The sequence below is a fragment of the Lissotriton vulgaris genome, chromosome 6 (genome assembly GCF_964263255.1).
Source record: "Lissotriton vulgaris chromosome 6, aLisVul1.2, whole genome shotgun sequence".
Lineage (NCBI taxonomy): Eukaryota > Metazoa > Chordata > Amphibia > Caudata > Salamandridae > Lissotriton > Lissotriton vulgaris.
The window spans coordinates 880,137,212-880,150,910 of NC_141694.1; the positions used below are offsets into that span (position 1 = coordinate 880,137,212).

Sequence of the window (13,699 nt, forward strand, 5' to 3'; positions counted from 1 at the left end):
ATTGTATTGTAATGCAATGTAACGACACGGTCGTTGTAACGACCGCGTTGTAATCTCATGTGTTGTAACCCATGCGGTGTAATGACTGTTTCCCGCCCTGCTCATTCATTTTAGCAATCGTTGTAGGATCCTTGTCCTGTGAGTAAACTTATAGTACGTGTCAGTACCTCACATCATATTTGTACAATATATCCATACTAAGCCCCTGTCTGAGCTTCAAAGGGTAGCCTGAGGGCTGTGCCCAACCCCTTGCTGACTTCAGAAGAAGCCTATCCTGTCACTGGCAAATGTAGATCACACTTGGGCCTGTCTACTCTTTGTTTCACAGGACAGACTGGAACCAATCTCAGGGATAAGGGAAGACTGACCAGAACCAGTTTTGGTGTAAGATAAGGGAGTGACCCCCACACTCAGGATGGCACTGTGCATAAAAGTGGCACTGCCAGAACCTAAATTTAGAACACTCCTGGACCTGAGAAGGTTCAGAAGAAGGACTGGCCTGCTGTCTGAAGGCGGAAGATTGGACCTGCTTTCCTTGAACAGATGATCCCAAAAGTGACTCCAAGTGTGCGGCTTCCCTACCCAAGCCTCATTAGCTCCCATAGACCTCATCCACCAAGGTGGTATTTTTTTAAGGGGATTGGGGCTAGTGCCCCTCATTTTCGAGCCATATCAAGCACTAGGAACCATATCTCCCAGGGCCATACCTATTTAAAGGGGAGCCTATTATGGTCCCAGAGACCCCACATTACTTAAGGGTGGGTGCCTCAGTGCCCAACCAAGGCATCCACCATGAAAGGTGGTGGGGGCTGCAGGGGAAGCCCTAGGGTCCTCTCGGCCACAGCCGATGTCCTACATGTTGCTGGAGTCAGCATTGCTTCCTTCTGCAGGTAGAAGCTGTTTATGCTTCTCCCCCTCCTGGCCTGAGCAATCTGTTGATGATTTTCACTGCCCCCACTGATGCGTGCAGTGAAACAGATCGCAAGCTAGCAGGTGCATTTTTTAAAGCTCCTGCCCGCTGGGAGCAGAATTTGTGTTTGCTCCCGTTTGGCGGGAAATTCAAAAATTATCCTGCAGATGGAAGCAAACACAAGTTTCCCTGCCTGCACCAGTGCAGGCAGAGAAACTGCTGCATTCTGGAGGTTGGTGGTTGGCTCACCAAGACACAGCAAGGGAGCAAGCCCAAGAGGATGGATCCCTGGGGCCAATTAATGCTCAGGGAGAGGGCCCACTCCCTTTTAATTGAGTAATAGCCCTAGAGCAGGGGTCCCCAAACCGGTCCTGGACGGCCGGATCCATGCCAGATTTTTAAAATAACTACATGTATCTCAATGGGGATATCCAAAAAATCTGGCATGGATCCGGCCCTCCAGGACCGGTTTGGAGACCCCTGCCCTAGAGAATGGGGTCCTCGGGGCCTTTAATGGGTCGCAGCATGCATCCCCTTTCCCCTTAAGGTATGCTTTGGGCCCTAGGGGCTGAGGTCCCTGGAGCTGAATACGGCTGAGAGAGAGGAGCCATTAACCCCTCTCCTTAACAATTACTTTTTTAGAACTAAAGACTGAGTCCCACCTCCTCAGATGGCTGCCCCCACTTCCTGGTTGAGGTGGTGACAGCCACTCAGATTGAGTTTGAGATCTGTCAGCTCTGCAGATCCTCCACGGTGTGATATATACCATTTTTTTAACCTTAATTTCTCCAAAACTACTGAATTGATTGAAACACTATTTCTGGACCAGGATTTAGCTTTCTGCCAAATTTGGTGTTCATCTGTTCAGCAGTTTGGGTTGTAGCTGTGCCTAAAGTTCCTAAAGAAAAATAAATGGGAAAAATACTTTTTGAGACTCCTCCCCAGTTTCTCAGCCCCCACTTGATGAATCAGCCCAAAACTTTCGGTACACGAAATAATCAAAAGTAGCCCTTTTTTGGAATGTTTAGTGGAAATTCGTCTAGGAGGGACAAGATAGATAGATAGATAGATAGATAGATAGATAGATAGATAGATAGATAGATAGATAGATAGATAGATAGATAGATAGATAGATAGATATGTGTGTGTGTTTAGCCTATTGGCTATTGGGGGACACTATAAACCTCCTAACTGCCTCCTTTTACTGTTTGACAGATTCTCATATAACATCCTCACTTCCAATACACTTTATTGAGAATTAATTTGTGGGGACGGTTAACTTGCTTTGAAAGAAATAAAATTAATTATTTTATTGTCTGTTTCAGCTCACTGATTGGCACATACTTCTGGACAAATCTCTTCCGGCTCCCTTGGGCACAATAGGCACTTGGCTGTTCAGGGCTGAGGCTGCGCTGCGGGAGGAAGTGATCGCTCAGCAAGCCCATGAGGAGACCGCAAATATGATCCATCGCAAGCTGGAGCAACACAAGGTAACGCAGCAAGGATACTTTTATACCTGGAACATGATCAGGTTTGGTCTGACACTAACAAACTGTATGAAAAATACATTAGGCAATTTTCTTGTGATTCTTACATCCACAGTGGGCCTCAAAAAGTCCTTTGTGCAAAAATACCAAACTAAAGTAAAAAGTATTTAAGAAAAGGAATCTGATAAATACTGCATTGGATTGCTGATTTGAAATCATGGCTTTGGTGAATTCCCATGCTTTGCTGTAATACCTCTAAAAATATACAAGATGAGAAAAATACAGAAAGTTAAATGGCGTCCTCTTTTAAAAATACTTTCACCTGGTTTATTTTTTATAAAAAGAGATATTTACAGCATCAAATGGATTAGGTAGTTACTCCAGTAGCAAGTAGTAATAGTAATAGCATTGTGTGATACATGAGCATATTATATTCATGTATTTATTAGAAAGCTTAATTCTGTAGTAGGGGATCTCTGTGTATAGTCATAATCTAGTGAATAGTCCCGCCCATGTGCGTGGACCCCAGCAATCAAAAATAATCTCTTAAGTTGTCAAAATAATGCAGAAACTGCAAAGACACTTAAGAGAGAATTTAAAGACAAATAATGCAGCCTATATCCACAGGCTACACTGTCCAGTACTTCAACCAGCCAAAATGCTCGAGATGCACCTGAACCATCATCTGTCTACCTTCCTGGACTCCTCTGGATTCCTTGATCAGACTCAACATGGGTTCAGAAAACTACACAGCACTGAGTCTGCACTCACTGTTGTGACTAACAACATCAGGATGAATGTAGACAAAGGACAGACCACGATGTTGGTCTTATTGGATCTGACCGCTGCATTCGACACCCTTTCTCCCTCAGTCTTAACATCTCGACTGAGGGAGCTGGGGGTGGAGGGGCCCGCCCTTAACCTTCTATCTTCCTTCCTGGAGCTTAGGGAGCAGAGGGTCCAAATGGGCAAATACCTCTCCCCTGTAAAGTCTTTGCAATGTGGGCTGCCACAAGGGTCGGCTTTAAGTCCGACCCTATTCAACATCTATGTGGCCCCACTTGCTAGACTAGTAAGATCTTTGGGGATGGAGGTCGTGTCGTATGCAGACGACACTCAGATCATGGTGTCCCTGTCACGGTCTGTCAGCACCACAGCGTTCAGCTTCAGGAGTTGCATGCAATCAGTTGCCGATTGGATGACGGTCAATTCCTTGAAGCTGAATGGCGACAAGACCGAGGTGCTGATATTCGGAAAGGACAGGGACGCCTGGTCGAGTGAATGGTGGCCGGCATCACTGGGAACCTGCCCGACCCCTTCACAGTCGGCTAGAAACCTGGGGGTCATCTTTGACATCGAGCTGGCCATGAGCCTACAGATCAATAGAACGGTAGCTACCTGCTGGGGAGTTCTAAAAATCCTTCGCAGAATTGCTCACTACTTATCCCCGCAGGCAAGAAAACAAACAGTGGTAGCATTGATTGGATCTCGCTTAGATTATTGCAATGCGCTATACACTGAGATTAACAAGGGACTGGTACATCGCCTGCAAGTAACACAGAATGCAGCAGCGAGATTTGTTCTGGACCTCCCTTGCTCCGCCTCCGCCACGTTAGCCAGGAAGAAGCTTCATTGGTTACCCATTGAGCAACACATTTCTTTTAAAATTACTTGCCTAGTCCATAAGGCCCTTACAGCAGAACTGACCGTTGGACTGGGATCTCTGCTTTCTAATTATATACCCAGCAGATGTCTCAGATCATCTCAACTGAATCTCCTTGTTATCCCCCGCACAAAAAAGACAAGATGGGTAGGTAGAGCCTTTGCATCAGTGGCCCCTCGACTATGGAATGCTCTCCCCTGCGAGCTCAAGGCTCTTTCATCCCTGCCCCTCTTTAAGAGAGCTCTCAAGACCTGGTATTTTGGGAAAGCCTATTATTAATCAATGTATGGTTATGCAATATATTATGTTAGGCGCCTTGATGCCCATTGGGCTAAGTTCTGCGCGTTATGAATTTATTTTCATTTCATTTCATTTCAACTAGAAAATTCCACCAAAAAACACCACACATAATACAGCCTGCCCAGTTTCTACCATAGAGAAACTTGCCTCCCCCAGTAAAAGACTCTGGAATGAGAGAGAGGAAGGTAGGGACAGACAAGCCCCATAGGCTGCCATTATGTGGCTTAAATAGGATACTGTGCCTTTAAGAGAACTTTCCAGAACTTCTCCCAGTATCCCAGAATGCATAGCAGGTCCCTCTACTTTCAGTTCTTTTTTCCAGCTCCTGCTTACAGGACCCTGGCATTGAGCTCTCCCTTGTTTCAAGGGTTTATTGAATATTTTGGCACTTTTGTGTTTTGAAAGTGTTTCAGGTTACTTTCTTGGTGTTCTCTTTCTCTTTTGTGTGCTGATTCAGGCGTTTTAGGGCTCTAAAATGCCTGGCCTTTTTGATAAGTGTCCAGCATGTGGGAGGAAGAAGGCCAAGAGTGATCCCCATGATGTCTGCATCGTCTGCCTCCCTGAAGATCATGTCCCTGAGGACTGTGTCATCTGCAAGCAGTTTACTGCTCGGACTCTGAGGGACAGGATGAAGATCAGGCTTTCTGGCCTTGAAGAGAGGCGTCTGCAGGCTGCAGGTGGGTCTGGGCAGGCTGGGAAGGTTCCCTCTGCCGAGGCCTCTGGGGGGCTCCCCAGAGGCAGGAAGTCCAGCAAACGGTCCCGGTCTCCGTCGACGTCGATTGCATCGACGACGACGTCGAGAGGGATGACGGCGGTGTGCTCCCCTTCTCCCCGGGGCTCCGGGTCGAGACGGCGTGACGGCTCGACGTCGAAGGGCCTGGAGAGGTCGCCGTCGAAGCCACCGTCGACGTCATCGTCGTTGTCAAGGTCCTCCTATCGACGTCAGAGACGAATTGACAAGCATCGGCGCTCGCCGTCGAGGTGACACCGCCGATCGCCGTCGAAGCACCGGTCGACGTCGAGGGGCTCCTCGACGTCGAGAGCATCTAGACGGCGGAGTCGACGCTCGCCGTCGAGGAAGGAACGTTCGACGTCGCGGAGGCGGCGTACGGCGTCAGGGAGAAAGAGGTCGACGTCGAGGAGTCGACGGTCGACGTCAAGGAAGAGGAGGTCGACGTCGAGGAGTCGACGGTCGACGTCGAGGAAGAGAAGGTCGATGTCGCGGAGGCGGCGTTCGACGCCGGAGTCGCGGAGGCGACGTTCGACGCCCGAAAAGCGACGCTCAGCATCGAGAAAGAAGAGGTCGGTGTCTGGGAGTCGCTCTGCCTCTCCAAAACGGCGCAAGAGGGATTCTGGTTCCAGAAGTCAGACTGCTTCTAGTGGAAGACGCAAGAGGAAGCGATCACCTGCTGAAGAGGCTGGATCTCAGCCCCCTTCGCCTAAGGGATCACCGGACTCGGTGTACTCCGAGGTGTACACGCCATCTCGGCCTCGGTCGCCAACTCCTCCTCCTGTTCCTAAAGAGGATCCTCCACCCAAACCTCCACTTCCGTCAGGCGACCCACCACCACCGCCAGTCCCTCCGCATGGGCCCGCCCCGCAGCCGAGGGTTCCTCCTCCGAGGTCCACTTCACTGCCGTCTTTGCCTGTACCTCCTAAGGGAACCCCAAAACCGAAACCCCGAGAGGAACCAAGGAAGACCCCACCACGGAAACCGGTGGAGCGGCCATGGGCTGGCAGGTCTCGCTCTCGCTCTGGTAGAAGAGAGAGATCGCGACACAGATCGTCCACGAGGTCGAGACGCCGCCATAGGAGGCGCGACTCTCGCTCCCACACAAGGTCCTCTGGTACCAGAGACTATTCTCCTACCTTGTCGGAGTCCCCGGACACGAGGGTGTCCCCGATTGATGACCTGGTGGCGTTCCATGATGTCCTTTTAAGGGGCGCTGCGAAGTTGGGCATATCCTTGACGGTGCCTACCCCTAAAACTTCAGTCATTTTTGAGACATTACATCAAAAACACCTGTCTCGTCCTCTCCTGCCTCTGGTGCCGGGCCTGGAGGAACCGGCTATGGCCCTTTTTCTCACCCCTGCGGTGACGAAGGCGGCTCCGTCGAGGCTGCTGAAGAAGTACCGGGCTCCCGACTCGAACCCGGCCTTTCTGAGGGTGGAACCCCCTCCGGACTCTGTAATTGTGACGGCGGCCCGCAAGCAACATGCCACCTCCCCGTCATCCACGGTTCCCCCGGATAAGGAGTCCAGATGGATGGATTCGGCAGGGAGGAAGGTGTGCGGAACATCGGCTACCTCCATGAAGGCTGCGAGTGCCACGGCGCTGTTGGGTCGCTACGACCGCCCCTCTGGGACTCCCTCCAGCAGTTTGCAGAGTTGTTGCCCCGCGAGAAACGCGAGGACTTCCAGGAAGTGCTGAATGAAGATGCTGGTGGCTAACCAGATTATCAGCGCTGCAGCGGACTCTTCCTTGTTGGCAGCTCATGGGTTCTGCCATGGGGTTAATCAACGACGTCACGCCTGGCTCCGTCTTACGTCCCTGAAACCGGACGCCCAGCAGAGGGTGGCCAACCTACCATTCTCCGGCGAGACCCTCTTCGGGAAGCATGCAGACATGAAGGTGGAGGCCGAAACGCTCACGGCTGTGGGCCTGGAGAAGCCTAAAGACACGAAGAAGTCGTACCGCCCGTTCCAACGGCGGTTCGGTGGGCAAGGCAGAGGACGTGGCCAGGCTTCGGGACAGTCGCAACAGCAACAACAGTTCCGTAAGCCATTCCAGAAGCGCCAGAAGGGCAGAGGAGGCCAGCAGTCGGCTCCGGCGCCCAAGGGCCAGGCTGGGTCTAGGCCCTAGGAACCTACTTCCCCCGGATCTGTTACCCACTCCGGTAGGGGGAAGCATTCAATTTTTTCTGGCAGAGTGGAGAAAAATTACTCAGGACAAGTGGGTGCTGAATATTGTTTGCAATGGATACAGTCTTCGGTTCACCAGCCCTCCTCCAGCAATTCCACCGGTCAGCTCGTAGTTTCAGCTACGCGAGCTTCAGGTGGAAGCGGATATCCTGTTAAGGAAAAGGGCGATAGAAGACGTACCTCTGTCTCAGAGAGGAAGAGGTCTGTACTCCCGGTTCTTTCTGGTTCGCAAGAAGGACAAGAACGAGTTCAGGCCCATTCTGGACTTGCGACAAGCAAACAAGTGGATTCGCAGGGAAAAGTTTTGCATGCTGTCGTTGCATCAGATTTATCCTCAGTTGCAACAGGGAGACTGGCTATGTGCTATAGACCTACAGGATGCGTACTTCCATGTGCCGATTGCACACAAACACAGGAAGTTCCTGCGGTTCCAAGTCGGCGCCAATCATTATCAGTACACAGTACTCCCATTCGGACTGAAGTCTGCGCCGAGAACATTCTCGAAGTGCATGGAGGTGGTAGCAGCACACCTGAGGAAGAACAAGGTGTTCGTCTACCCGTACCTGGACGATTGGTTGATCAAGGCATCCTCCTTCTCGGAAGCGCGAGCACACTTCCAGAAGACGTGCGTTCTCTTGAACAGGCTGGGGCTGCACATCAACATGGCCAAGTCCGTCCCAACTCCGGTCCAATGCATACAGTACTTGGGAGCCTCCATCAATACGCTGTCAGCAAGCGTGTCTCCTTCGGAAGAGCGACGATTATCTCTCCTTCGGAAGGCTCAGGCTCTTATGACAACTCCATCTACAACAGTGAGGACGGTGTCTTCTCTACTGGGATCGATGGCCTCTTGTATCTTCCTGACGCCACACGCACGGCTGCACATGAGACCGCTGCAGGAGTGCTTGGAGGACCAGTGGGATCAGAGGAAAGGATCTTGGGACAACAAGATTCGACTGTCGCTGCATGCTCTTCAGTCTCTGAAGTGGTGGTGTTCAGCGGAGAATCTCCTCAGAGGGGTTCCCTTTCACAAGGACATTCCCACGCAGACTGTCGTGACGGATGCTTCTCTCCTGGGATGGGGAGCGCACTCCGGGACTCTACAGATTCAAGGAACGTGGTCACCGATGGAGGCCACGTATCACATCAATTTCCTGGAACTCAGAGGTGTTCACTTGGCACTGAAGGCCTTTCTTCCGTCCTTCCAGACCAACTCTCTGCTTGTACAGACGGACAATACCACCACGATGTATTACCTCAACAAGCAGGGGGGCTCGAGATCACGCACTCTGTCACAGGAGGCCCAGGCGATCTGGCACTGGCTCCTAGCCAGAGGACTGACGATAACAGCTACCCATCTGCCAGGTGTGCAGAATGTTCAGGCAGACGCACTGAGCAGACTGGTTCAGGAAAACCACGAGTGGGTCATAAACGACGAAGTACTAGGAGAAGTCTTCGCAAGGTGGAGAACTCCAGACGTAGATTTGTTCGCCACCGCCGAAAACAGCAAGTGCAGAGACTTCGCCTCCAGGTACTACCAGCAAGGGACGCTGGGGAATGCGTTGTGGATCGACTGGACAAACAGCTTTCTGTACGCCTTTCCTCCCATTCCTCTGATTCCGGCGGTGCTCATCAAGCTGGCCCGGTCCAGGGCGCGGATGATACTCATTGCCCCGGAGTGGCCCAGGCAGTGGTGGTTCACGGACCTACTTCACCGGTCTCTCCTTCCTCACATTCGGTTGCCGTGCAGGCCGGACCTTCTCACGAAGTTCGGGGGACAGATGTTACACCCCAACCTCTCGTCTTTGAGTTTGGCGGCATGGCTCCTGAGATAGTGCAATATGGCCATCTGAATCTGCCTGAGGACTGCATGGACATACTGAAGGAGTCTAAGAGGCCTTCCACTCGGACTTCATATGCTTACAAGTGGAAGAGGTTTTGTATCTGGTGCCAGTCTAAGAACCATGACCCTACGACCTGTAAGGAAGATGTCATCATTCCTTACCTTTTACATTTGGCGCAGTCTGGCCTTAATGTGCATTCCATTAAGGTTCATCTTGCTGCATTGACTGCCTACAGGAAATGCCCTTCACAGACTTCCTTTTTCCAGATCCCTGTGATCAAAGACTTTCTGGAAGGATTGAAGAAAGTATTCCCTCCTGTCAGGCTTCCCTCGCCTTCGTGGGAATTGAATGTGGTGCTGTCCAGATTGATGAAGGAGCCTTTTGAACCTATTCATAAGGCTTCGTTGCAGCACCTGTCCTGGAAGGCGGCGTTCCTCGTGGCCATTACATCGGCCCGCAGGGTGAGTGAAATTCAGGCGTTGTGTTGTAATGAACCTTATACTGTATTTCATGCTGCTAAGGTTGTTATGCGTACGCACCCTAAATTTCTTCCCAAGGTTATTTCTGATTTTCATGTCAACCAGACTATAACTTTGCCTACGTTTTTTCAGAACCCTTCATCCCCAGCGGAGAGGTCTCTCCATTCCCTGGATGTTAGGAGGGTGTTGAAATTTTATCTGGATAAAACCAAAGATATTCGTAGGTCTGACCAGTTGTACATCAATTATGGATCGGTCAGGACGGGTCTTGCGACCTCTAAGCAGTCCATCTCTAGGTGGATTGTGTCCTGCATACAATTATGTTACCAAAAGGCTAATAAGACCTTAGGAGGTAAGCCTAAGGCTCATTCCACCAGGGGCAAAGCTGCCATGACGGCTCTGCTCCGTAACGTGCCGATTGCTGAAATCTGCAAGGCAGCCACTTGGAAGTCGGTTCATACCTTTGCTAAGCATTACTGCCTGGACACTGACGCCAGGGCAGACGCTCAGGTTGGGCAGGCTTCGCTGCGGAATTTGTTCGCACAGTAGTGGCGTCATGTGTTTATTCTCCACCGCCGCTTTGGTTTGGGGATGGGCTTGCCATTCTATTCACTAGATTATGACTATACACAGGGATCCCCTACTACAGAAGGAGTAGTTTCTGTCCTGTAACTCCATTTCTGTAGTAGGGGTATCTCTGTTATAGTCCTAAGCGCCCGCCCTCCTCCCCGGTGGAGATATTTTTCATCAAGTAAAGAATGCGACAGGTCTGGCGTGCTTCGCCTTCAAAAAGAACTGAAAGTAGAGGGACCTGCTATGCATTCTGGGATACTGGGAGAAGTTCTGGAAAGTTCTCTTAAAGGCACAGTATCCTATTTAAGCCACATAATGGCAGCCTGTGGGGCTTGTCTGTCCCTACCTTCCTCGCTCTCATTCCAGAGTCTTTTACTGGGGGAGGAAAGTTTCTCTATGGTAGAAACTGGGCAGGCTGTATTATGTGTGGGGTTTTTTGGTGGAATTTTCTAGTTGAAGTACTGGACAGTGTAGCCTGTGGATATAGGCTGCATTATTTGTCTTTAAATTCTCTCTTAAGTGTCTTTGCAGTTTCTGCATTATTTTGACAACTTAAGAGATTATTTTTGATTGCCGGGGTCCACGCACATGGGCGGGACTATTCACTAGATTATGACTATAACAGAGATACCCCTACTACAGAACTGGAGTTACAGGACAGAAACTATTCCTATTGCTTCATTTGTAACCTTTCATTTAATTCAGAGCACAAAAAGCTATAGAAATATCACCCAATGGAGGGAAAAGGCGGTGTAGGGGGAGTACCCATAGCTGATGTTCTCTAGTCCTAGTTCCTTGTAGCTCGTATTGGCCTGAAAAATCCTGTAGAATTTGAGTTTGAATAGTCCAGTTATCAGGAGTGTCATTAAATTTCTATAGTTAAGTTCAAGGCACAAGGAGTGATTGAGAGTATGCTACGGTTTTAGACCTTGCTTAATTTGTAACATAATGAGTGCCAGTGCCCAAAGCACTGCTCAAAGGACAGCAGCCTGTACTATTAAATGTAAATGTCCCAGCGCCGAATACCAAGTCTATGTAGTCCTAAATCCACCTGCCAGACACTCCCTGCCCCATTAGGTCACTCTTGCAGGCTCCTGCTTTCTCCTTTGTTGGCAGTTTTTCCTTCTTCCTCCTTATTTGCTGTTTGTGCGTTTTCCTCTCTCTAGCTTGGGTGGAATGTCTGATAAGGAAAATTAAGTGATGGTGGGCCCCCCCTGCCTCAGGAATGTGTGCCAGTGGGCCCCACCAGCCACCACATAGACAATAGGTCATCCCAGATGTAAGTAAATGAGCAGCAAGGCCTCCTATTCAAGAGCTCTGACACATTTCTAGTGCTGACCCAAAACTCGACACTGCTCCCACACAAAGATAATTAAGTGAGTTAATGGCTGAGTGTAACAGACCCAATATATTCGACGTGTGAGTAGACTTTTTACGAGCTGTTCATTCTAACTCCATTGGTGTTCGCAGTGTAGGTCCATGCCCCATTTCACATGGTCTCTGTAAGTCTTATACTGCTGTTTCTTCTCCAATCAGGACCCGCCTGCTAAGAGAAGGCACTGAAGGCTTAAAGCCCTTCCTAGCAGAACCATAGTTGACAAACAATGAATCAAAATGTCAAAGATCAGCTGCCCTAAACAGGTAGGTTGTAATTGCCCTGCACATGCCAAGAGCACGAAAAGCCTATTGCTCCGCTGAAACTTGATCATGGCAGAAAGAAAGAAGAGTCCTTTTCTGGTTAAGAATCTGCCTCTGGAGGACATAGCAAAGAAGTGAGGACCGAACGTGGCAAGAAATGCAGTGATGTAAGAAGGAAAACAAGGGAGTGCATGGCTGATGTCATGCTGTAAAAAACAGAACCTTGAGAGGTAAGAACTTCAAGTAAACTTCCTCCCGATGATCAAAAGCTTGATCTTGCTTTGCCCTAAGATTTAGTTGTAGGTCCCAAGGGGTAACTAGAGACCTGGAAGAGACCTAACCACAGATCATCCCATGAGAAGATACAGAGTGCAAGGTTCCCGTTCCTTCAAACTATGCCAAGGTTCCATGATTGATCACTGAACCCTCCGGGTTCAGCAAGGCTATTACTAAAGCAATCCAATTCAATTTGTGAGATCTGATCATCTTCACTATGCCAGGGCCACATTTCCCGTTCTGTATATCGATTCTGAAAGGAGGCGCAATTGTGATCATAATCTTTCGAAATGTCACCCCTGCAAAACATATGGAGATGTGCAAACACCTCACAAGAAAAAAAAGAGCCATACGGTACACTCCTATTTTTTCAATGACCAGTTTGTCAACCTGAACCTCAGGAGAATAGAAGGCAGCAGAGATGTGCGATGGAACTAATCGGAGAACCATTAGCTCTCCATGTACATCGACCTGATAGGAAACTAAGATATCCTCAGAAAAAATGGATCACCAGTAAACGTGTCCCAACCCATTGGATATGAAGGAGCAGCTGCTGGATCAGGGGAATTGGGGGAAAGGCCTATGGAAGTCCGTGCAGCCAATGACGAGAGGGCATCTATGGCTCATGCTATTGGGTCCTGAAACCGCAGGCAGTACCGAGGCAGCAAGGCATTGTGCTTGGAGGCAAACAAGTCCAAGAGAGGATGCCCGGAATTCATGTGTGGTTCAGATAAAATCTAGGAGGCATGAAGTGGAGTGCGTGAGAAGCCCATTTATAGCTCCACTACAATGGTAGAGAAGTTAAGGGGTGTAGGGGCTGTTTTCTTTTTCCCAAAAAAAGTTAGAGATGACAGTATTGGATGTGGTTCTCATCATGTGTGGAATGGGAGTGAAGAAAAAGCTCGAGGAGATAATGGTTTTCAAAGGGATGAATGAGATTCAAAATCATGATACTTGTGTCTCTAGCGAAATCAGATAAGTTGCGTGATCCTGTATCAACATTGTCGTATTTATGAGGTAAGGTTTATCGCCTAAGTAATGCATTTGCTGTAAGGGAAATGTAGATTTTACAGTATACTCTAAATATTATATGGGAAACGTTCCAGAAGAGAAAAGGCTAAGGGCACCTCAGAAACAAAACATTCCATCTCACTGCCGTTGGTAGAAATAACGCTGAAACGTGTACTGTTCAAAGGTAAGTAAGTAAATCTTTATTGCTCAGTTAATTAAAGCCAGGGCACAAGTCCCAAAAAAGGGAAGTGGGCGGACGTTGACGTCACAACAGGAAGTGACGTCACGAAAGGTGGCTTGCACTCAGTCGCAGTTTATAGTTATCGAGCTCCCGGGAAAATAAGTGGGGGGACGCCGTCCACCCGCGTGGTACCCCGACGCGAGCCGTGATTAAAACTGTTGCAAAGAGTAGCATATAGTACATTATTTAAATACAATTGTTAAAAAGAGATATAAAATGATAATAGCTTCATGTGACATATAGAACTTTCTACAGAGTGTACTGTTCAAAGGAAAATGAGCTGGTCGTGTTCCTTTAAAATTGCTAGGCGATGTAATTGAGGCAGGCAGGCACGTTCTCTCGCTGAAAAGCTGCC

General features: G+C 49.2%; 1 protein-coding gene across 1 annotated transcript in view; it reads left to right on the forward strand.

Annotated features, from left to right (window-relative positions):
• SYNE1 (spectrin repeat containing nuclear envelope protein 1) overlaps positions 1-13,699 on the forward strand; it is a 2,319,318-nt gene that overhangs the window by 545,043 nt on the left and 1,760,576 nt on the right. The window contains exon 14 of the mRNA XM_086926873.1: positions 2,236-2,400. Within this exon, the coding sequence (XP_086782999.1) occupies positions 2,236-2,400 (165 nt within the window). The remainder of the gene's footprint in view (positions 1-2,235; positions 2,401-13,699) is intronic.